This window comes from Chenopodium album, chromosome 3, assembly GCF_948465745.1.
Source record: "Chenopodium album chromosome 3, dcCheAlbu1.1, whole genome shotgun sequence".
NCBI classification, from domain to species: Eukaryota; Viridiplantae; Streptophyta; class Magnoliopsida; order Caryophyllales; family Amaranthaceae; genus Chenopodium; species Chenopodium album.
In genome coordinates, this window is record NC_137836.1 from 85,319,997 (window position 1) to 85,344,998 (window position 25,002).

Sequence of the window (25,002 nt, forward strand, 5' to 3'; positions counted from 1 at the left end):
ACAAAACAAAGGTGCAACATTGTTTGTTTCTTGTATTTATTCCTGATTTACCCTCAGCAAGCGGCATTTTCTCAGGGTCCTTTTTTTTTACGTAGTATAAATGTATAATAATAGCGACAGTTATCCCCACCAAATATGGCTTTTTCCGTGATTATTATTTATTTAATTTAATCACAGTAATTAACAATCTCACTCTATTACAGTTGAGTTTACACAACACACACTCTCAAAGTCTGAAACTGTACACAAATCCATTTGTACGGCATTTTCCCAACCAAAATTCACTCTTCTTCTACAGTTTCCTGTTGACACTCTTAACACCCAATTCAATTCTCTATTTTCCCATTTAAGAAACTTAATCAATTTAGGGTTCTTCTTCCTTTTTCTGTCTGAATCTAATCTTTCTTTTTATAATTCCTTACGTAACACTAAGTTCATCTCCCATTACACTCTTCTTTTAAATCCTCAAACATACATTGAATCCTCCAAAATGTGTTTTCATTTTTGGCCATTGATGTAATTCATTTGTGTAAACCAATTTATGTTGATGATGATGATGATTCAAAAGCAACATAATTTATTATTTATGTGGCTGGCATTGTTGGGTTTTTGTTTGGACCATGTGGTTTGGTGTGTGACTGATCCAAATGATCTGAGAATTCTGAATGATTTCAGAAAAGGTCTGCAAAATCCACAGCTCCTTGAATGGCCAAAGGATGATGATCCATGTGGCTCCAAATGGAAACATGTGTTTTGTTCGGGTAATCGGGTCACTCAAATTCAAGTTCAGAGTTTGGGTCTTAAGGGTACTCTTCCTGCTGAATTCAACCAGCTTTCCAAAATGTCCAATTTGGGTCTTCAAAGGAACCAATTTCATGGGAAATTGCCAACTTTTAATGGGTTGTCAGACTTGGAATTTGCATACTTGGATTTCAACAATTTTGATGAAATTCCTTCTGATTTCTTTGAGGGTCTCACTAGTGTTAGGGTTTTAGAATTAGATAATAACCCTCTTAATGCAACAAAAGGCTGGTCATTGCCTCCTAATGTGGCTCAATTAACCAACTTGGTTAATTTTTCATTGACTAATTGTAATTTGGTTGGTCCATTGCCTCAATTTCTTGGTTCATTGCCTTCTCTTACTGCTTTGAGGCTTTCTTATAATAAGCTATCTGGAGTTATTCCCATGAGTTTCAACAATTCCATGTTGCAGATTCTATGGTTGAATGATCAGGAAGGTGGAGGAATGAGTGGGCCCATTGATATCATTGCTTCAATGACTTATCTTACTCAACTTTGGCTTCATGGGAATCACTTCACTGGTACTATTCCAGAGGGTATTGGTACTTTAATCTCACTAAAAGATGTTGATCTCAATGGGAATCAGCTCGTCGGTCGAATCCCTCAAAGTTTGGCTTCATTGGAGTTGGAGAGGTTGGATTTGAATAACAACATGTTAATGGGTCCTATCCCCAAGTTCAAGTCTGGTAATGTTTCTTATGACTCGAATTCGTTTTGTCAATCAACACCTGGACTACTATGTGCACCAAATGTGAATGCTCTTTTAGATTTTCTTGCTGATATCAATTATCCTGTTTCTCTTGCTTCTCAATGGTCTGGTAATGATCCTTGTAAAGGGTCTTGGTTAGGTGTCACCTGCAATTCTGATTCTGAAGTTGTAGCTCTTAATTTGCCTAATCGAAATCTTAGTGGCACTCTTAGTCCTTCTGTTGCTACCTTGGATTCTTTGCGTCAAATTAGATTGGCAAGAAACCATCTCACTGGTCAAATTCCTGCCAACATTACTCAGTTAAAGTCTTTGACATTGTTAGATGTCTCCCAAAACAATTTCAAACCTCCCTTGCCGAAATTCCATGCTGGTGTTCAGGTAGATATTGATGGAAATCCTTCTCTTATTTCTAACCATAGTGGGAAATCTCCTTCTCCTATTGATCATCCACCACCCCTTAGTAGTCCACCAGTGGCTGATTCCCCTTTACCAACTCCATCCCCTGGCTCGTCTCAAGGAAGTGTGAGAGCACCTGCACCTGTAAAAAAACATTCCCCTGGTGTTGCCTCGAAGCAAAGTTCAAGTGCTTCCTCGAAAGAACAAACCAAACCTCAAAAATCAAAAAGAGTTGCCTTCATTATTGTATTTGCTGCTATTGCTGCTGCTGTTGTGGTTATTCTTCTTTTGATCCTGATGTATGTATTCTGTTGTAAGAAGAATAATGCTACTGTTGAGGCACCTTGTTCTGTGGTTGTTCATCCAAAGGACCCATATGATCCAGACAATATGGTTAAGGTTGCAGTCTCGAGTAACAACACTGGAAGCTTATTTACCAAAACTGGTAGTAGTTCTGGGAGTAGAAACAGTAGCCCAATGGAAAATTCTAATTCTCATGTAATAGAATCTGGAAATTTGGTTATTTCAGTTCAGGTTCTTCGTAAAGTGACCAATGATTTTGCTCCGGAAAATCAACTTGGTCGTGGTGGGTTTGGAGTAGTTTACAAGGGAGAACTTGAAGATGGGACTATAATAGCAGTTAAGAGAATGGAGGCTGGGGTGATTAACAGCAAACAATTGGATGAATTTCAGTCTGAAATTGCAGTCTTGTCTAAGGTTAGGCATCGCCATTTAGTGTCTCTTTTTGGTTACTCCACGGAAGGCAATGAAAGGCTTTTGGTTTATGAGTACATGCCTCATGGGGCTCTAAGCAGGCATCTGTTCCATTGGAAAAATCTTAATTTGGAACCTCTGTCTTGGAAAAGGAGGCTTGTTATTGCTTTGGACGTTGCAAGAGGGATGGAATATCTTCACACCTTAGCACATCAAAGCTTCATACACCGTGACCTCAAATCTTCCAATATTCTCTTGGATGACGAGTTTAGGGCGAAAGTTTCTGACTTTGGGTTGGTGAAACTTGCTCCTGATAGAGAGAAATCTGTTGCAACCAGACTTGCAGGAACTTTTGGGTACCTTGCTCCTGAATATGCTGGTATGTTGCATTCATTGTATGAATTATTATGCCTGTCTTAATTTATCATTTTAATACAAAGCCGTATTTTCATTTTGTTTTTATCAACATTATATGCAACACAGTGATGACATTGGTAGAGTTTAAAGGTGCAAAAGTATGTTGCATAAATTATGTCATCATTCTTCAGTAAAAATGGTTGCACATATACTCAAGTCTTCATTAGATTTTCCGAATATAAATGGTTCTGTTGGTACTGTTTGGACTTAGCATTTGTTGTATACATTCATTTGATTATGCAATTCTGTGGAAAAAATGCACATTCTTTGAAGATACATTGCTACTGTGGGGTGTATAATTGTAGCTGACCTTAAAAGTTACTAGTTATATTCTCTGGTGTTTTGTCAATCTAATTATAAATGTTGCTGGTTGACTTTTTGAATCATACTACTCCGTATTATTTAGCCTTGAGATATTTTACCAACCTTTTTGCTTCTTGTCATTTCCAACCCAGTCACAGGGAAGGTTTCAACTAAAATTGATGTCTTCAGCTTTGGGGTAGTACTAATGGAACTATTAACTGGATTGATGGCACTTGATGAGGAACGTTCTGAAGAGAGCCGGTATTTAGCCGAGTGGTTTTGGAGAATAAAATCAAGCCAAGAGACATTAATGCCGGCAATTGATTCAGCTCTGGACATCAAAGAAGATGCTATCGAAAGCATAAGCATAATAGCTGATCTTGCAGGGCACTGCACTGCAAGAGACCCGAACCATCGGCCAGATATGGGGCATGCTGTGAGTGTGCTTGCACCACTAGTCGACAAATGGAAGCCGTTTAATGAAGATGTTGAGGATTATTCAGGGATTGATTACAATCTGCCTCTGAGAGAGATGTTAAAGGGATGGCAAAATGAAGCAGATAAAAGCAAGGGGAATAGCAGTGCAAGCATGGATGATAGCAGGGGAAGTATACCTGCAAGGCCTACTGGATTTGCAGACTCTTTCACTTCAGCGGATGCCCGATAAGTCTAAATTTTAGAGAAAATCCTTTATACATCAGGCAAATAAGTTTGCTCCATTAAATTATATGGAAGTTTCTCCTCTCTTTGGAGTAGTATCACAATCTGACACATTTTGGTGTTCAGAATTTTTGTGCTTTTATCTGGCTGATTAAAAAATTTTGTTTTTCTTAGTGTGTACATCTAGAAGAAACCCCCCTCGGATTTGGTAGTAAAATATCAGTCCTGTGATTCATTGTCTGTACAAATTAATATAATGATAATAATAATAATACTATAATTTTGAGGAATTTCGTTACCTTTGGTTTATTTTTCAATGGAGTCTGTTTTCATTAGAATTACCAAGAGTGAATTGAATGATGTTTTATGGTTTATATTCAATGATGGGTTGATACTTGATAAAAAGTATTAGTATTTTTTATAAAAAGTTAATGTATATTATCTGCGATGTACTTGTATTGTTAAGGCGATTGTTGATCGAATCTGCGATGCAACTAGTTCTAAGGTGATTTGTACGGAGTACTTGTATTGGAATTTTAGATTTCCTAAGAATTGTTTGTAAGTGCCGTTTCCCTATCTTTTATTAATAAAATGAGGTGTTGTCGTAAGTGCATAAACTCATAATAATCTAAAGTATGAGTTATTTTGATATAATTCAAACTTTAGTTTAGCTCATATTTTTGAAGAAATTCTAGGAGTCTACGAAATGGGGTTTAGCAGCGGCACTCCAAGTCAATTCCAAGTCCAATTACAACTCCAGCAACATCAACACCCGCCAATTCGGGCTTCAAATTCAACCCACAGTCTGACTCCAAAGCATAACAACATCTCTCTTAGGCAATCCCACAAACAGGTTGACCCCATTATTCCATGGACTACTTCCATTGCTCGCCATTCCAAAAACGGCAACCTTTCTGCAGCATTCAATGAATTCAATCGAATGCGACTTTCTGGAATTCACCCTAATCATATTACATTCATCACTCTTCTCTCTGCCATTGCCCATTACCCTTCTCAAGCTAAACACTTTGCTCTTCCAATTCATGCCTATCTTCGAAAATTGGCCCTTAATAGCCTTAACGTCAAGGTTGGTACTGCCCTCGTTGATATGTATTCTAAATGTGGCTTTGTTCATTTCGCAAGACTCTGTTTTGATGAGATTTTTCATAAAAATTCTCTGTCTTGGAATACTATGATTGATTGCTATATGAAGAATGGCAAGGTTGATGATGCACTCCAACTGTTCGATGAAATGCCTATTAAAGACGTGGTTTCTTGGACCGTCTTAATTGGTGGCTTTGTGAAGAAGGGTCTTGATGACAAGGCTTTGGACTGCTTCTATCAGATGCTACTTTCTGGGGTTGACCCAGATTATGTAACCATTATTGCCGTGCTTTCTGCGTGTGCTAATTTAGGCGCGCTTACTTTAGGGTTGTGGATTCATAGGTTTGTCATGGGGAAGGAGTTTAAGGATAACATTCGTCTTTGTAACACTTTGATAGAGATGTATTCACGATGTGGCCGTGTAGATTTTGCTCATCAAGTTTTTGACAATATGCCAACTCGTACTTTGGTATCATGGAATACAATGCTAGGTGGATTTGCTGCTAATGGTCATGCTGAAGAGGCATTAAAGCTTTTTGAAACAATGCAGATAGAAGGATTCAAGCCTGATGGAGTAAGCTTCACCGGTGCTCTTACTGCTTGCAGTCATGCTGGTCTTGTAGATCAAGGGCTCAACTACTTTGAAGACATGCAAAGAGTTTACAATCTTTCTCCTCGAATTGAGCATTATGGTTGCTTAGTTGATCTCTACAGCCGTGCAGGGAGGTTAGAGAATGCGTTAAATGTCATAAAAAACATGCCAATGAAGCCTAATGAAGTGGTCTTAGGATCATTATTGGCAGCGTGTAGAGATTGTGGGGACATTGGCTTAGCAGAGGTGGTCATGAAATATATAGTTGAGTTGGATCCAAGCTCTGATTCAAACTATGTGATGCTTGCAAATATGTATGCTGCTATTGGAAGTTGGGAGGGTGCAAACAAGGTTCGAAGAAAAATGAAAACTCGTGGGATACAAAAGAGACTTGGAGTAAGCTCAATTGAAATAGAGGGCAGTATTCATGAATTCATGGCCAGTAACAAGTCTCATTCTGAGACAGATTCTATCTATGAAATTCTAAAGCTTCTGTCATATGAACTGGAGAATTATGGCTATGTTCGAGAAGCTTCAATACCAGAATTATAAGGTGATCTCAACTCCAATACCAGGATTATTTAATAAATTCTTGCATTGGTTTGACACATCATTTTATTTAATCCAGATTGTATTGATAACTTGCTTTTGATTTTGTACAATCTTATACTTATTTTCCAACATACTCTTTAGCATTTGACCATGTCTAGCAAATTTTTCACACCAAAAATAGTTACAGTACACACAATGGAAATTGGATAACCTATCAACTACCCTCTTCTGAGAAACATTAACAGCAAAACAACTAAGGTGTAGTCAGTAATCACACTAATCTTGTAGCGTCCAATGTTTACCTCTGACTGTAATCTCATATTTTCCATGGATTTTGCAGGCTGCAAGAAAAGCCCTCCATAAACCAGCATCAGGCTCCATCTCCATACTCTCAACAACCCCTTTGGCTTGTTCAATTCTGCCAGCTCTACCCAACATATCAACCATACAAGTACAATGTTCCTTGGTTGGCCTCAACTCAAACCTGTTAACCATCATCTCAAAATATTCCTCCCCCTTCTCTACTCTTCCTCCATGACTACATGCCGTAAGCACTGTGGTAAACGTCGCTCCATCAGGCCGAACACCGGAATCCAACATCCTATCAAACAACCAAAACACCTCATCAGCGTCCCCATGCATTCCGTAAGCACCCATCATGGCACACCAAGTAATCAAGTTCCTTTCAGGCATTTTATCAAACACCTTACGCGCAGACTGCAAGTCACCGCATTTACCATACATTGTGATCAAGGCATTGCAATGAGCAAGATCGAAACTGAACCCATGTACAAATACAAAAGTGTGGAGTCGGCGGCCAAGTCTTAGAAAAGAAAGGGCGGCGACGGATTTAAGAACAGCGGGAAGGGTGTTGAGGTCAATTGATTTGCGTGATTGAAGCATTTGATGGAAAGAAGCGAGAGAAAGATGGAATTGATTGGTGGAAGAGTAACCTCTGATAATGGTGTTGTAGAGAAAGGTGGATTTACGGTTTGTAAAAGAGAATATAAGTTGAGCATCGGACATTTGAGAAGAGGCGGAGTAAGAAGAGACGAGCTTTGCTCGAATGAAGTCATTGTGAGAAAAGCCGAGTTTGATAGTTTGGGAATGGAGTATTCTGAGTTTATGGAGGTTCTTGGTGTTGCAACATTGTTCCAGTAGCGAAGCGTAGGAAGGAATGTCTCGAGGAAGACCCATTTCTTCTTCCTTTGCTGCGGCTATTGCCTTTCTCAATTGCTACTGCCTATCTTTCTTTGTTTCCCGCCAATTTACCCAATTACAAGACTGTTATGTTAGGTACTCCGTACCCCTGAGACTATTTTTTTTTTTTTTTCTTCGAGGAAAATCAATATTTCTATTTTGTTATGTGAAAATATATAAAAATTACTTTAATCTTAAAACTAGTAAGTATGGGTACAATTTGCGGTTAAAAAAAAAAACCCTTAATCAGTACTCTCTATTAAGTAGAAAAGGGGCTCGGACTAGTAACATTTAAAGGTAATATGCTCATCAAAGTTTGATAGTGTGCCGAGCAGGGATATTATTGGTCAACTTCCAAGAAATTACATTAGATGAATTTGGCAAGAAAGTAAGCAATTTTGTGAGGGAAAACTGCAATATGAATTCAGGTCCATATATATATAGGAATTAAACTGCAATATGAATTCAAGTCCATATATGGGAATTTTGTAGAATGCAGATGATTCAAATGATCATACATTCATACAAATATACAATCAATCATACATAGTCATGTAATCACATATATAGATTAAAGTACTACGTAATATACAAGTAGTTCGTTTAAGTTGTCAAGTGTGGTGCAGCTTACAAGTTACAAATGTTAAATAATGTAGAAATATCATGTCCAATATGGATATGTCAAACTTCAATGTGACTTGAAAGGTAATGTTAGCTGTACAAATATGACGTAATAATTAAGAGATGTTAATACAGTATTACTTGACTTGATTGTGACACTCACACTGGCCTGGATCAGAGTTTTAATTATTAGAGATTCCTCCCAACAAATTAAACCTTTCAAAATTTCTACCTCCATTTGATACCTGCAGTCCAGTTCACTCCTTCACTCAAAACTCCTTTTTTATTATTCATTTCATATCACCTTTCCTATTCCATGCAACACTCTTTCTTTTTTTCTTCCTTTTACGTTTTCTCCATTTTATTTAAAATTAAGCCATGCATCATAGCCAAGCATTGTCCTTAAATTATCAAAAAAAGGGAAATTATATGGAATGAAGTTTAATATAATATGTTGCTATATACTATAACATAATTGCATTTCATATTTTCATACAATAACATTATAAGGATACGTAATTACGTACGAATAGAAAATTTCTATTGTTATATGTTGAAAAAGACAAATTAAAGCATTAACCAAGAAAAGGATGAAAATTAGTAGACAAAAAGTTGACATGGCACAAACGAAACATCCTGGTCCGATCCTTATCTACTAGAGGAGTATATAATACTATTTTCAACTTCAAAATTAAAACCAAAATGTAGAAGATTGATGAGGTCCCTTATAAAAGAAGAAGATCATGGACTGTTCCTGGGCCTTCTTTGAGGACTGCCTTGGTGGTGTATTGGGTCTGGTCCACCAGGGACTGTCCTCAATTCATCACCATAGTTGGGCCTTTGTTGGGCTTTTGATAAGCTCATCAGAAACTGCATTAAAAAAAAAAAAAAACAATCAACACTACATGCAAATTCAATTTCTTAATTTATTTAGTTTTGGAAGAAGAATATTGTGGTAATATGATAAATAGTACGTGTGATACTTAGGCAGTGACCTTTCTGTTAGGAAGATGAAGATCAAGGCGAGCATCAACAGCCATTTGAGCAAAGTTGCATTCATATCCGGGTGTACAATCTGCATTATATATTGTTGCAAACAATACACAATTTATATATTTTAGTAGCGTATCATTTATTTATATGTTTGATGTATAATTGCAAAACAAATTGAAGAAATATATTTAACAAGAGAGAGAAAGAGATACCGAGAGCAGAAGCAGAAGGCAAATCGATGAGGAAAAGGCCAGAAAGTAGAAGCAAACTGAGAGCAATAGTAGTGCTAGTAGTAGCCATCTTAGTTTTCAATAAACTTTAAGAAAACGAAAACAGAGAAAAAGCAGCTTAACTAATTAGTTAGGGTGGATGGTAAGCTTAACTTTGCCTCCGACATTCAATATATATATAGGGAGTGAGGGTGCTGTGGCCTGTGGGTGGGATTCTATTAGGGCTAGTTATTAATACCAAGGTAATGTTCACTTAATAAAGAAAGTAGAAATTCACATGCAGGATTAATATTGGTTACTTTATATTTATGGGATTTTTTTAATAAGTTGTTTGATTTACAATGTGAAAAGTAACTTTTTATAGGAATTTCTATATCTAAGTAAATGTACATGTGGGAATTGAAAATTCCTAAAAATCAATAATCAATAATTCAATAACATAACATAAAACTAAAACAGTCATCAGGATTTACTTTCCTAAGAAAATATTTGTTTGTGATTCACTTTCTTAAAAAAACTACGAAGTATATTTATTTGTGATTCACATATATTCCATATCTTTTACTGTATACTTTATATATATTATTACTTATATCTATATTATTTCATGTGTATTGATTCCAAATAATTGATCATATTTTAAATATGATAAATATTTTTCGTAGTTTATATATTTTTGAATGTGTCATTAGTGTTTATTTAGTTTCAAAAATATTTGTACAAGTATATATATTTTTTTTCTACATAAATAATAATTTGATTTATATATTGTGCATCTTAGAAGCATTACTCTAATTAATTAATAAATATTTCCTCCGTTTCTTTATAATTGCAACACTACTCTAAAATGAAAATGTCATAATAGTTGCAACATACTATAATTGGAAAGTATTGTATATCAAAAGTTGTACTATCTCCCTTATAATAATTTCATGGCCCATTTATTTATACTCTTAACAATATCTCTACTTCATATGAAGTGTTTAAAATCACATGAGACCCACTTTTTTTAAATACTGTGAAAAAGGATGTGTTGCAATTATTGAAAAACGGAGGAAGTAATAAACATAGATTACAACAAGATTAATACTACAATGTGAGTACTACAACGTGTATGATACAATGATTGCATAGTGCAGCCATATCTGAATAGTTGTAGGAATTTTTACTTTACAGAAAAATGAAAAATGAAAAATGAAATTGATAAAATGAGGGAAGTAATTTTACAAAAAGAAGGGATATGTGATATCTGAATCTGCATGCAATAAACTCCATATCTAGATTGACATTTATACGTCACCGTACGATCACTGAGCATAGCCGTCATACCTGTTTTAAAATCTATCTCCCTCCTCGATTCTCGTTTAATAAAATCCAGGTGGAGTCTGGAGAACGACAATCTAGCTAGATTACATATATACGACTCTCTACTATTCATTATCTAAATCATATGTTCATACATTTTGATCACATGTTGTATTAGGATAATAGTGTAAAATATTCAGTGTATCTTGTTTTCCAGCCTTATTTAGCCATGTAAATCTTGTAAATTCATTAAGCAACATCAAACAAATATCATGGCCAATTATATAACCTTGATATATATGGGCATAATCTTGGCATTTGTAGCCTTGATAAGTTGATATAGGTAATGTTGTACTTCATCTTACAATATGTTCCTAAACACAATTTATTAGAGAACGTCCATATTCATTAGATGAATGGGCTTAAAATAAGAAGGTGGTCACGTGAGTTGAAGAGCGTGTTGATACATACTCCTCTACCACATAATTAATGGTGGGCAGCTAGTGAGGTACAGTAGATGAAAAGTAGAGTTATGAGAGAAGATGACATCAGCAAATGATGAGAGTTTTGGGGTGCAGGGATTTTATGGCAGAAAGAAGTTGAAAAGATTTGATAAAACAGTTGGAGTTGGGCTGTTTTAATTTGGTGATTCACTCTCTCTCTCTCTCTCTCTCTCTCTCTATCTGCTTGTTCAGGGTAACTCAGATCCTCTGCTCAGCTTCTACATTAAGACTTTTCCTGGATCCTTCTCCTTTTGGTGCCCATAATATTATAGTCGCTGTTTTTTACGAACAACTTTTTTTAATGACGTTCCACGACTTTGCATGTTTATCTTTTTTTCTTTCTTAATTTGTAATTTTCTCTCAATATTTGGATTATGGCCAATTTTAACTACCCCTGGCCTTACTTTAGTCATAGTTTGCTTATTCAAAGCACTTGGATTATTAAGTAAGAAATACACGCCGAATAAAGGTTTAAAAATATAGATTTGTGGACAATTTTAATGGAAAAATAGAACCTGTCTACAATAGGTTTAATGGAATAGAGGGAGTACAATAATAAATGCTTAAGCATTGAATTTAGTAATGTAGCCAAATTAGCATATTTCGTACTCCTATTGCTACTTTAGTACGAATTATGTAATCAAATTTGAAGTTATATTAATCGGCGGCTTATCACTACATATAATCATTGTATGTCTCACCATAAATTGAATTTAGTAATATAGCCAAATTAGCATATTTCGTGTTGATACATACATACTCCTCTCATGGTCCCCACCTAAACTCACTATTACTTTTTTTGTTATATATTTCCTCTCACGTTCATTAGGCCTGTTTTGATTGACTTAACTGAACTTATTGAAACTGAACTGAACTGAATATTTTATGAGAGAACAAAATTAACAACTGAACTGAAAATAATCTGAAGAAAACAAACTTTTGCTTTTCAATAAACTATCAATCCCACTATCTTTCTTTTATTTTTTAGGAAAATTTGCAAATTGCAGCCATTTAAATTTTTTTTTTGCAAATTGCAGCCCAAAAGTTTGTCTAAATTGTAAATTGCAGCCCGATTCAATTTTTTTTATCAGTTTACATGTTGAAAAATCTTCGGCTAAGATTTTAGGGGGTCATTTTAGCCCTTAAGGCCCCGAATTGAGCTCGGAATTAGCAAAAAAAATAACGTAAGTGTCTCATATTTACAGTTTTCCACAAATCGATACATTTTTGTTACACAAAACAAGATACTTGCGTTATTTTTTTGCTAATTCCGAGCTCAATTCGGACTCCTAAGGACTAAAATGGTCCCTAAAAGCTTAATCGAAAATTTTTCAACTTGTAAACCGATGAAAAAGTTGAATCGGGCTGCAATTTACAATTTATATGAACTTTTGGGCTGCAATTTGCAATTTTATTTTTAAATGGTTGCAATTTGCAAAATATGAACTTTAAATAGCTGCAATTTGCAAATTTTCCTATTTTTTAATACTCCTACTACCCTACTACCTCTTATTTTATTTAAGTTAATTAAATTGCCTAAAACTATGTGTCGGTCAAAGTGTAACACTTATTAAAACATGAACCGAGTACACAAATCATCATATTCAAGTTCAAAACTACAGAGTAACTTGTATGTAAACATCATAATTTTGTGACGAAATAAAGAGATATCCTTGTAATTTATCCTATAGAAATAGAATATTTGGCATTTAAAATAAAAAATGTAAAACGAGTATCAAACTCATGAGTAGGTTGACTAATTACATAAGGTGAGAAGCTATTTTTTGCAGAGGATTTACAGCTGAAAATGTTATATGCAATTGAAATTAAAGATGGTAGCTATTAAATATGGATGATGTGATGAGTTTGAATCATTGGTGTTGATAGTGGCAATGGAATTGATATTAATGGAGTAACAAAAAGACTAAGTAAAAGGGAAACTGATTGATGTGGCGTCATTGGCTGGCGTCATGCATGAACTCATTACACTCAAGAAATTAAACACTTTGATGTAAACTAAAAAAAGGCTTAATTTAAACATCTATGGAGTGTTCAAATCTCTTCTAAATACGAAGTATAACACACAACCTTAATAGCCTTGCTAATCAGGCATTACTAATTTACTAACAGAAAATTGTAATATGTGGCTATGCAATGCTAACATTTATTTTAGGCTCCTATAGTCCTACATAACCAAGGAATGCCACTTCTTAATAAAAGTTGAAGGCTTGTGGCACTTTTGGTTTGTATTATTTTCGTGCACATGTCTCTTACCCAAGCTTATTACATTCTCCTAAATACGAAGTGTATTACAAGTATATGATTTGTAAAAAGGTAACTCATATTCAATTCTGTGTTTAAGAATACACTTTTATCTTTTATCAAATTGGGTGAGAGGTTATCCACTGAACTTAATATTTGACCATTTTAGCTTTCAACGAAGATTTTAACATTATTTCCAAAAAAAAAAAAAAAAAAAAAAAAAAAAAAAACAAAAAAAAAACTAGTATTTAAAAAAATTCCGTTGCCGGGACTTGAACCCGGGTCTCTCGGGTGAGAGCCGAGTATCCTGACGAACTAGACTACAACGGAGAGCTATTCTTTAATAAACAAGTACAATATTTGGAGAAAAAAGTATTAAAATTTCAAAGCTTAGATGAAAAGTGTGCATGGGTTAAGCCAGCCCATGAGCAACCGACTGTCACATTTAAAAATATGGGCCGATTTGGCTATTATCAGTTTATCACCATATATTGGTTTACAGAAACTCAACTAGGCTGCCCAATCAAAGAAAACTTAGCCACTAGCTAGTGGTACAAATAATTACACTTGGCATATTATTCATACAACTATACAAGTATGTTATCAACATTTAAGTAGTGTCGGCAATAAGCAATGAGCATATATAATAGAATCATATTATAAATAAAAGTAATGAGAGAGACTAATAATTGATGTTAATTATGAGCCAACGTAATGGGTCACGTAGCGATGTTAAGAAACAGTTTGTTAAAGCAAAAATATTAACTGCCTTTTTGTTCATTAGTGCTGAATATATATTGTGTAACGTTAATTAATCTGAATAATAACTTGTTATTGTAATTACTTAAATCCCAATCATTGTTGGGATATTTTTCCTACCTGTCCAAATCCTGGATATTGATATCTTATCTTTTCTGTCTATGATTTTTAATTTATAATCTTCAATTCAGGTCAATAATGTGTAGTACAAGTATGACTTAATTATGTTTAAAATGCATGTTAGGTGCAAATAATCGACTATGAAATGCAGAGGGTAGTCCCTGATTTCCTCATACGTTGTTGTTAATTATATTACTTGCTAGAAACTGCTATAAATTATTACGTTATACTTCCCTTCTGTCTTGCACGTACGTAGTACATACAAATCTTATATTGGAGTATTGGACCACCAATGTAGCATTTACTTATTACTTCATAATGATACACAATGAAATAAAGTACGCATGTACTATTAAACTAAGCTAGTGTCTAACCTTTCATACACACAAATGATACTTATATTACCAAGTTATAACTTTATAAGCTCCAAACCTTAATTATGGGTTGCTTGCAAGAACCAAAATACCATAATTATATTTTTCTTTTGTATGTGTATATCTCATCAAGATTATTGATATTGTTATTAGGACGATATTAAGGAGTGATAAATGTGTGTAGCCCTTTATATTGTATTTACTTCATGTAGGGAAGACGATATCTAATAACACGAAGTATATTTTATATATATGTTTCATAATATATGATTATACGTATGTGTTGCTTGTTTGATTCACCCCATGTATTAGGTTCTTATTTTTAAAACTCATTTGTTCTCATTGTATTATTGTAACATCTCATTACATTACGTCATTTCTCTCTTTCATATTTTCTCTATTTGTCTTATTATCTAAGGCAAAGAGGCACTTGCTTTAGTATCAATTCAATCAGATCAAATTGAATAGTTATTTTTTGAGTAACCTAATTACAAGTAATGTGTTTTTCGCATTTGAATATTAACCGTAACACTAACCTTGTAACACTTTTTTTCAAATTCACGCTATACATGAATAAATGCGTGTAAGAGATGAAAGAAAACGAGTACCTAGAACTATAAAGTATAAAGTATATTATCAAACAATGAATCGTAAGCCATAGAATACTACGTGTCTACGTAGTAGAAAAGGTTGAACCAAAGTTTGGAAAAATGTAAAAGGGGCATGTAGTAAAAACGTAGGCGTGAAATAATAAAAACGCATGTGATAATGAAGATGGATGTGATGAGTGGCTGGGTAAGGCAGAAAAATGGTAATAAATAAGCAGTTAGCTAAGATTATGTTATGCATATAAATATAATGCAAGACGACTAAAAGACATGTGCAGGTCACATGGGCAATGGGCAAGTAAACATTAACAGCTACACAACATGTTAACTCTCTTTATAAAGAAGAGAGGACTGACGACTGTCGACTGACCAGTGACCGTACATATTTGATACTATCCTAATGTCCTGATTTGCTTCACAAAAATACTATAAACTACTTGATACCTAAAATGAAAACCTACTTTTTCCTCCTCAGCTCGTCTTCACTTACATGGATACCTTATTGTCTTAGTTATGATGATACTAGCTACCATACGTCCATACATGCCATGCATGCATACACTACTTGTAGTCTTGAATTATTACATGGATCATCTTTTGAATCACAAGTACCCGTATCAATTACTTGTACTCCGTATTTACTATTTAGTAAATGCATTATATTGTATGATGGGATTGTTAATATATGTATTGTATAATGGGATTGTGAATTATCTCTATGCATAACTATTAAGTATATAAAGTATGCTCCATCTATTATCTCAAGTTATATTATTCGTATATTATTTTGACTTTTTATGTACGTTGTTATACAAGTATAATTATATGTTCTCCTAGTATTAGAGTACTCTATAAGGCCAAACTTGGAAGAATAGATAAGATAATTATTTTATTGACAAAAATAAAGCTAGATATTTACAGTTTTTTTTTTCCTTCTTCTTTAAAACGAGTAAAGAAAAAGGGATTACGGTAGAAATTACAGTAATTGTCCTAGCGGATAGGAACATTTAAGGTTTCAAAATCCAAGATAGTGTGAGGAGTATATCATAGATCCTCGAACTTTGTAAACAATATAATCCCCGGCAAAAGATATCAAACAAAACCTGTATACCAGGTATTTGCAGGCATTGGATGCAGCTAGCTAAAGGGTATTTTTTAAAGTATTGGTTTGCTCATGTGACTTTGCAAGCCCATGTGGATGTGTAGCCGTATAGGGAGCGTTTGGCATAGATATTGAAAATAGAGTGAAAAGAAAACAAATAATTAGAGTGAGAAAAGGAATTATTTAACACTTTTCTTTTCATTTGTTTGGTTTAAACATGAAAAAAAATTACTTAACCATAGCTCCTTTTCTTTTTATTTGAGGAAGGTAAGGGTAATTGTTACCTTAACATTTAGAGAGGTAACAACTTGTGGAAACCATTACCCTTAAATAATAGTAATGGTTTAATTGAATCCTTTCCTACCCAAAAAATACTCTAACTAAACAATAAACATGCTCATAGTGTGTAATAATGTCAATTATTCCAATGATAATGAATAACATAGCACGCATTCATGCAAGTAACTAGTACAGGTATTTATAATTAGAAGTTTAGATTGTATGGGAGATATAATATACAGTGTATTTGAGAAATCACCTTAGTTATTTGGATATGTCTTAGTGAACAATATCCACACTGCACACACAAAGATGCTAGAGTGCTAGACTTGTGATTTTACTACCATTCATTGATTAAACTTAGAATCTTAAAAATATGACAATTTATACAATTGATTATATCTTACACATATATTTTTAAAATGTTAAGATAAAAAATTACAAAAAAGCCTTAAAATTGTACTTATTTGGTGCAATGGCTACTCCGTATATATTAATTTTGTATATTCACAAAGTACAACAAACAAATAGATAAAGTTGCCTAGATTGATTTTTTTTTTGACGGGATAAAATTGCCTAGATTGATAATGAAGTGGAAATGAAGTGTTAAAGTTATGAGATTCATTTAAATTTCACACCAACTATGGATTTGATTTAATTGTGTATTTTATCCCAATTAAATGCAAATTTCCAAGTATAGAGTCTACCTAATTTGTTTGAGCCTTTGAGGAGAGGGTACACTCCCTATTCCCTAACCCAACCATTATGGTTTAGCAGTTGGACTTAAGTCTTAACCCTGATCAACAAACACTGTTTAGTAATACAAGTAATAATAAAATACTGGGTTATTGTGTAAATGGGTACAGTTGAACTTTATTAAATACCACTGGTCTTAAAGTCAGTGAAATAAATATGAGTATGATAATTGATTTTATTTTATTTTTTTTGAATTATTAAACTTGTATGAGATTTTTTAATAAGCGAGGTTGAATTGATGAAGAAAGAGGGTGTATGCTGGGAAAGGAAAGAGAGAGAAGACGAAAAGAGCAATGAAATGCAAGCACATCGAACCAAGATTACTACTTGTTCAAATTCCAATTCTTTCTGGGAATTCCTTAATTAATTATCCTCAGTAGCATCACTCATTTGCTGCTATAGCATCCGTTGCTCGTTTCAATCAAATTCAACAAATTCATTCGTTTTTCCACTTCTAATTACTACCTACTTTGTCCTGGAATTCTGCAATGGACTGTGCAATCCAGAGGTGGAGCTTCAACTATAGTAACAATGGAGTTTTGATTTGATTTGAATTGAGTTGATCGGAGAAGAAGGTGAATGAGTGTGAGGGGATCTTATTTAGGGTTTACTACAAATGGAATCGAGAATGGATCAGTACGAGATCATGGAGCAGATTGGTCGCGGTGCTTTCGGAGCCGCCATTCTTGTCAATCATAAATCAGAGAAGAAGAAGTATGCATTTCTCTCTTTCTTTGTTCGGAGTATATCTTTGTTGGTCGTTCAATTGCTTAATTTCTGGGTTTCTGCAGATACGTTTTGAAGAAGATTAGACTCGCTCGCCAAACTGAGCGATGTCGTCGATCCGCTCATCAAGAGGTTAATTTCATTAATACTATACTATTACTACTATTATGTTTAATATTAGTGGTTTTAATCTTTCTAATTTGGTAAATTGTAGATGTCACTAATTGCACGAATTCAACACCCTTACATTGTTGAATTCAAAGAAGCTTGGGTTGAAAAGGTTGGTTAAGATTTGCAGGATTTTTCCTTTTTTCTAATTTTGGGATTTGATGAATGCAATGTTAATTAAAGTGGATTTGATTAATGCAGGGATGCTATGTTTGCATTGTAACGGGTTATTGTGAAGGTGGAGACATGTGAGTATATATAGATTGCAACTAATTTTATAAAGTTTTGGAATTTTTTTTTATGGGTGGTTCTTTGTTGTTGATGATTGAATCTGTTTCAGGGCTGAGTTGATGAAAAAGGCTAATGGTACTTATTTTCCTGAAGAGGTATATCGGTCATCTAATTTCTAATCCACTATTTCAGTTTTCAATTTTGGACTTCAAGAACTAATTTGATTGAAAATTGTTATCTTTGTATAGAAACTTCTCAAGTGGTTCACACAATTACTATTGGCCGTTGAGTATCTTCATTCAAATTATGTCCTTCATCGAGACCTTAAAGTATGCAACTCTGCTCCATTACTGGATTTTTTTTTTTTGTTTTACTTGGCATCAAGTTCTCTTGCTGTTAACTGCCATTTTTTCTGCTTATCCTTTGTATAACCATTTTTGCAGTGTTCAAATATTTTTCTGACAAAGGATCAGGAGGTTCGTCTTGGTAGGTGCTTAATTACTGCTGCTGAATCAAAAATTTTCAATGTGCTTGGGTTTGTACTTGTTATTTATAGTATATGATTGTTGTCGAAATCATCTTATGAAAAATGCAGGTGATTTTGGGCTTGCTAAAACTCTCAAGGCAGATGATCTAGCTTCATCTGTAAGTAGTGCTGGACCTTGAACTCACCATCCTAAAAGTCTGTTCTGCACTGATAAATGATTCTTGCTATGCTGTCTATTGCTTTTCTTGCTGTGTTCTCCTTTTCAATTTTGTCACGGCGGGGATGAGACAGTTTTCCTTTCATTTTTTTTGAAACATCAAAGGGGAGGGGGCAGAGGGCAGAAAGAAGTGTGGCCTTTGGCCTCACTCTTTAGCATGCATTTCTGGCCTCTTTTGCTGTCACCACACTAAGTGGATGTGAAACTGATATTCACCCTATCTGTGCTTTAGGTGGTTGGAACTCCTAATTACATGTGTCCTGAACTTCTGGCAGACATACCTTATGGCTTTAAATCTGATATTTGGTCCTTAGGTATGTTTTTATTGGGCTGTTACCTGTTAGTATGTGGACTTCTAGCTGCATAAAAATATGGTTTAATTGATGTTATCTTGATTAGGCTGCTGTATGTACGAGATGGCAGCTCATCGACCGGCATTTAAAGCTTTTGTGAGTATTTCTTGTACCTTAATGTGTCGCATGTTGTTCTGCTAAGATGTTTCATATTAGCTCTCCTTTTCTGTTTCATAATTGAAACACAACATTAATCCACTTTATTACAGGATATGGCAGGATTAATTAGCAAGATAAATCGATCTTCTATGGGTCCCTTGCCTTCTTGTTACTCTCCTTCAATGTAAGTTATTGCTATTGTGTTTGTATGATTATTGGATTTTGTTGATTTAATCAGAAGTTTGTTGCACCTGTTAATAATATTGCTGGCACGTTAATGCTTTGTCCTCTTCATAAGCTTTTTCATCCCATATCCCTGCAGGTAGATGAGAGCTTTATAACCACCAAGTTTGATGAGAATTAGCTAATTTTTTTTTTTTTTTGCTTGTGTGTGTTATCATTTAGGAATATGTATTGCATACTCAAAGTTCCAATGGGTTTTGTGTCACCGCAAACAAAAAAAAAAAAAAAAAAAAAGTTCTAGTGGGTTTGTAACCATTGAGAATACAAAACTACTGCTTTGGCTGTGGGAAAATTTTCCTGATGATTTTCAAACTTCAGGACTTGTATTTTCTTTTTTTACGAAACTCACTTTAGATTGGACTTAGCACTTGTTTGAATAAGAGGTAGAGAGAAAGGGTGGGACGGGTACAAGTTCCCTTGTTTGGATAAGAGATTAGGAGAGGGAGGGAGTTGAGTAAAAACCGTCCCTTCAAAATTGGTGAGATTTGGAGGGAAAATGGAGCTCCAGCTTCCTCCTCCCATTCCTTTCCCTTCCCTTATCTTATATTTTGCTACCCAAACAATGTGTAAATATTCTCAGTTATCAATATGTGATATGTGATTATGTGTTTTTACTTCAGAAATATATTGGGGATCTATGTATTATATCCAAATTTGCCTATAAACCCATTGTTCTACATACCCTGCCTTTTCTTTTTTCTGTGCTTATCTCAAGCTTTGTATCTTATTCACGTGTCAACCCCAATGAATTGTTTCATTTCAATCAATAATCACTTGTTTTCACTTTTCACTCTCCTTACTATTAGTCTTGTGTAATGCATTAAGAGGAAGGGCACCTCAGGAATTGCCATTATAATTTAGTTACAACTGTTAGAGCCGTTAGAGGTAACTTGAACAATTAGAGAAGGGAATCAGTTAGTCTATATATAGAAGGCATTAGAGATTAAGGAAAGGAATCTTGAAATAAATTGTGTATTTTTTTTTTAAAATTCTTGTATCAATCAATTAACTTCAATACTTCTTTCTTTGATTATCTGCCCAAACTTCCAGTCATTACATCCTTGATCACTCATTTGGTGCCATATTGAACAATATATGTGTATAGCTAATTTCTAAATAATTATGAAATTTAATTTTGAAAGATCTTAGAGAAATTTTGTCTGAGTTGATGATCTATTGGATCCTGGCCTTTTTTTTTTTTTTTTTTTTCCCTTCAAATAATCATATTTGGCCGTGTATTCATATAAAGCATTATTTTTTCTACTGTAAATCTTCACCATACTATCTTAATATCTTATCTGCGGATCTTTGTATTGTACTTGCAGGAAGACTCTGATCAAGGGAATGCTACGCAAAAATCCTGAGCACCGCCCAAGTGTACGGAATTTTTTTCTCTTTTTTCATTTCATCTGTGGTAAAAAAAAAAGTTGTATTTGGCATCTAGGGGCTTCTCTCTTTTCTTTTTAATGATGTACTTGATTTGACGCAGGCATCCGAGATTCTGAAGAACCCTTACTTACAGCCTTATGTCAACCAATACAGATCCTCTAATTTTCCATCTCCTGGGAAACTTCGTGAAGCAAGGAAACCCATGATTGAGAGCCAAAACAGTAGCAGTTCTTGCAGTGATAAAGATAGTTCTGTATCAACTGAGAAGAACATTCCAGTCATGGTTTACTGTGAGAACAAGGCTACTGAGACAGATATTGCATCTGATGATGATGTAGATTATGAGCATCCAGCTCAAAGTGATGCAGAGCAATGTGTTGCTGAACGTGTGGTCAGTGTGCATGAACAAGACAAGAAATCTGCTAATACTGAGCCAAAATCCAGCAGTGAGATAAAGCAACCAAAGATCATAAAAAATATACTTATGAACCTCAGGGAAGGTAAAACTAGAGAGAACAGCTCTCCTATGCGAAGCAACAGAGGAAGAACTGTGCAAAGAACTAACATTGAAGCATCACCTAAAGTCTCCAAGCCCACTATTGTTCCTCCTACTGTCAAACCTGCTGATTTTAATTCGGTTGTGCCAGCAAGGACCAGTCCAGATTCTACGAAAAGAGTTCATGCTTCATCTCTGAGACATCAGGTCCAAAATGATAAAATTGTCTTGTATAATAAAAATTACCCAAAAAAGATTTTGTACTGACTAAATATGATTGATAACCCGAACTATACAGCATATGAAAGTAAACTAGAATTCAGGCAATGAAACTGAAAAAATCCTACATCTCACCTGAGAATGGAAAGTCCATAAAAAAAGTTTAATCTCACATGAGAGATGAAGAGACAGGGAAGATGGCATACTTTTCCTTGGAATCTGCATTCTCAAATGAGATGTGGGTTATTTTAGTTCAATTAGTGAAAACTAAATGGTATTTATTTTTGTTTAACCTATTGTTTTGCTTCATTGTTTTTGGCCAATAATTTAGGTCACTTAGAGCTCTCTCTCTCTCTCTGAATGAAAGGGTGTATATAAGTAATAGTTTAGTTGCATAATTTGCTAATATTTGGTTGATATTGTTTTTGCAGTCGCCCGTTATTGAATCCTCACCTAAGACTAAGCCCAGACATGAAGTAGTTTCTTCTCCCGGATCCATCAAACAAGCTGCTGAAGAAGGAATTGCTTCTAGGCCAAGGCAAAAAACTCCTCCTACCAATGTAGTTAGACGGTCTTCCTTTCCAGGGAGAATAAAGCAAGCAAGTCAAGAAATTCCAAATGCAGTAACTGATTCCATTAAGGTGGATACTGGTGAAATGGCTCAGGAATCTGAGAGCATTGGTTTGGTGAGCAAGACCTCTTCAACTCATGCTCCAGAGGTTACAAAGCATGAATCAGGAAGAGGTTTAAAGGTGCCTCGAAGAGTAACACGAGCTGATAGCAGCAATTCTGTCTCTTCCTCTGTGTCCATGCAAGCATTTGAACTCTCTGATGATGCGACAGCCCCCTTCCAGAGTTTATTGGAGCAGACTACCCATGATTATGAGGTAATAAGCCACTCTGAAGAATCTGAACAGTGTGGCTCCCATAGGCCTAGCAGTGCATCTGCAGCCATTTCGTACAGCAATGCAACTCATCATCAACCTACAGTGACTGAGGCTGAACAGTTTGAATTGCATCGCCCAAGCAGTGCTTTTGCATCTGTTATGCACCACAAGATGCCTGAAAATAATTTTAGCAAGGCAGTGAACCTTCCCCAACTGTATGATTCGCATCAGCCAAGCAATGCTTCTGCTTCCTATTTGTTCCCTGAGATTCCTGAGAATAACTCAGGAAAGGGTATTTGTGATTATGGGATAGGAAAGCGTGTTGAATTAGACTTACGTCGTCCAAGCAATGCATCTTCATCCCATATGTATCCTGAGATGTCAGACAATGTTGCTGGGAAATATCAACTACATGATGGTGAGGCTGAATTATGCTTTGTTGAGACATTTTCCTTTCCTTCTGGCTCTCCTTCTGGCACAGACAAGAATTTATCAAGAGATGCCTGTGGACTTGTTAAGCCCTCGTCATATATAACTGATGCCAAAGGCTCAGATGCAAACCCTGAGTATCAAAATGTTGGTTCTGGTGACGTAGGTATTAAAGCTCATGCATCATTAAAACGTCCATGTCGGAGTTCTCAGGATTTTTTGGATGTTGATTCCGGGCCTTCTGATAATGTGGGTAGTGAAGCTAATACATCGTTAACGAACCCATATAGGAGTCCTGAAGAAATTTCAGTATATAAAGATTACTTTTCTCCCAGCAGGTCTGGTGGTAGATCAGATCCTATGCCTAGCTCTAATCCTGTGTCTCCATCACAAGGTGATGACAAATTCACAGTAAAGGAATTCTTGTCAACAGAGGGAAAAGATAAAGTAGCTTCAAATAAAACTATATCTTCATCCAACCAAAATACATCACCTGAAAAAGCTCCTGCTCCCTGTATACCTCCAGTTTTTGAGGATGTTGTACATGTCACTCGGCATGGTAGTTTCCAGGGAGGAAGTGAGCAGCCATTTATTGAAACTGTTGAAAGAAAGATGGATGTCGGCACACTTGTCAATGTTACTAGGGAAGAGAGAGAAACGAGCAATGTGACTGCTCCTGTTTCTTTGCAGCCCTCGAATTGCTCATGGACTGTGACTCCAAGATCAGATTCCCCAATAAGACTAGGTCTTTCTGAACCCACTGTGGCAAACTCAGATACTCCACCGCAAGTGAAGTCCCAATCAGGTGCAAAGGAAGGAGACTCTCCATTTAAGGAAGTCATGGATGTTAAGTCTTTTAGACAGAGGGCGGAGGCTCTTGAAGGACTACTTGAATTGTCGGCTGAATTATTGGAGCAAAGTAGACTCGATGAGCTTGCGGTTGTCTTAAAGCCCTTTGGCAAAGATAAGGTTTCCCCAAGGGAGACTGCCATCTGGTTGGCTCGAAGTCTTAAAGGCATGATGATTGAGGACTCCTCTCGGAATTCATGAGTTAGTTTCACATTCATGCTGGTAAGTTACTGATACTGTGTATGCAGGACTCCAGCAGCATTCTGTCCATAGTAATCATTCTTCACGGTCTTTTCTTTTGTGTTTTTAGAAGAAAAGGAATCATGTTCCCCCTTTTGTGGAATTTTTGAGAGAACCCAAATATGTTTCTTTGTTTATTTTTTCTACCATTCTTTGGATGCAGCATGTTATTGTACATAACAATGATACGGATATAAGGTTAAATTTTACTACTGCCAATTGTACCAATATGCTGCACTGTATAGGCACATATATGAACTCCTGGATCATTCTTGCAGGTAACCTTGTCATTTCTTTTTATCTTTGAGACATGAGAAGACTTGACAGTGAGCGAACAAAAAAATTGATGTTTTAAAGCTTCACGACATACTTGTGTATTTTTTTTATGCAAGAGATCTGCTCTCCGGGCAATTTACTTCCATCTCTGTTTCATTGGGAATCAATATACTGTATGGATGTTCTTCGTAAGTATTGCGAATTATGTTAAAACTAGCTACTGAAATTGTTGCCTTGGTCGACCTTGCATCAATTGCACGACCTCGAGCTGTTGAGCCATCTGCCGTATTGCTATAACCCCAGCAAATTTGGTATTAGTGTCAACACATTAAT

At 35.2% G+C, this 25,002-nt stretch overlaps 2 protein-coding genes, 1 non-coding gene and 2 pseudogenes across 5 annotated transcripts; 3 read left to right on the forward strand and 2 right to left on the reverse strand.

Annotated features, from left to right (window-relative positions):
- Window positions 1–182: 182 nt before the first annotated feature.
- Window positions 183–4,298, forward strand: LOC145624713 (receptor-like kinase TMK2). Its single transcript, XM_081677806.1, has 2 exons — window positions 183–2,999; window positions 3,493–4,298. The coding sequence occupies exons 1-2, from the start codon at window positions 542–544 to the stop codon at window positions 4,005–4,007; spliced, it is 2,973 nt and encodes a 990-aa protein (XP_081533932.1). The 5' UTR covers window positions 183–541; the 3' UTR covers window positions 4,008–4,298.
- A 386-nt stretch (window positions 4,299–4,684) lies between these two features.
- Window positions 4,685–6,693, forward strand: LOC145621296 (pentatricopeptide repeat-containing protein At1g05750, chloroplastic pseudogene; annotated as a pseudogene). The gene is made up of 2 exons (XR_014108377.1): window positions 4,685–6,249; window positions 6,589–6,693. The product of XR_014108377.1 is annotated as a pentatricopeptide repeat-containing protein At1g05750, chloroplastic pseudogene (transcript).
- Window positions 6,525–6,992, reverse strand: LOC145625558 (putative pentatricopeptide repeat-containing protein At3g11460, mitochondrial pseudogene; annotated as a pseudogene).
- A 6,627-nt stretch (window positions 6,993–13,619) lies between these two features.
- TRNAE-CUC (transfer RNA glutamic acid (anticodon CUC)) lies at window positions 13,620–13,692 on the reverse strand. The gene has a single exon. It is a non-coding gene; the product is annotated as a tRNA-Glu (tRNA).
- Window positions 13,693–17,406: 3,714 nt separating this feature from the next.
- Window positions 17,407–24,605, forward strand: LOC145624714 (serine/threonine-protein kinase Nek5-like). Of its 2 annotated transcripts, XM_081677807.1 has the most exons (14): window positions 17,407–18,074; window positions 18,152–18,218; window positions 18,301–18,366; window positions 18,456–18,502; window positions 18,595–18,640; window positions 18,734–18,814; window positions 18,929–18,971; window positions 19,081–19,130; window positions 19,422–19,503; window positions 19,589–19,638; window positions 19,752–19,825; window positions 21,210–21,261; window positions 21,374–21,976; window positions 22,420–24,605. In XM_081677807.1, exons 1-14 carry the CDS (start codon window positions 17,977–17,979, stop codon window positions 24,352–24,354), a joined length of 3,294 nt encoding a protein of 1,097 aa, XP_081533933.1. In that variant the 5' UTR covers window positions 17,407–17,976; the 3' UTR covers window positions 24,355–24,605. The 2 variants fall into 2 exon arrangements, with proteins under 2 accessions (XP_081533933.1, XP_081533934.1); XM_081677808.1 differs by lacking the exons at window positions 17,407–18,074; window positions 18,152–18,218; window positions 18,301–18,366; window positions 18,456–18,502; window positions 18,595–18,640 and having other exon boundaries at window positions 18,797–18,814; window positions 18,929–18,975.
- The last annotated feature ends 397 nt before the right edge of the window (window positions 24,606–25,002 follow it).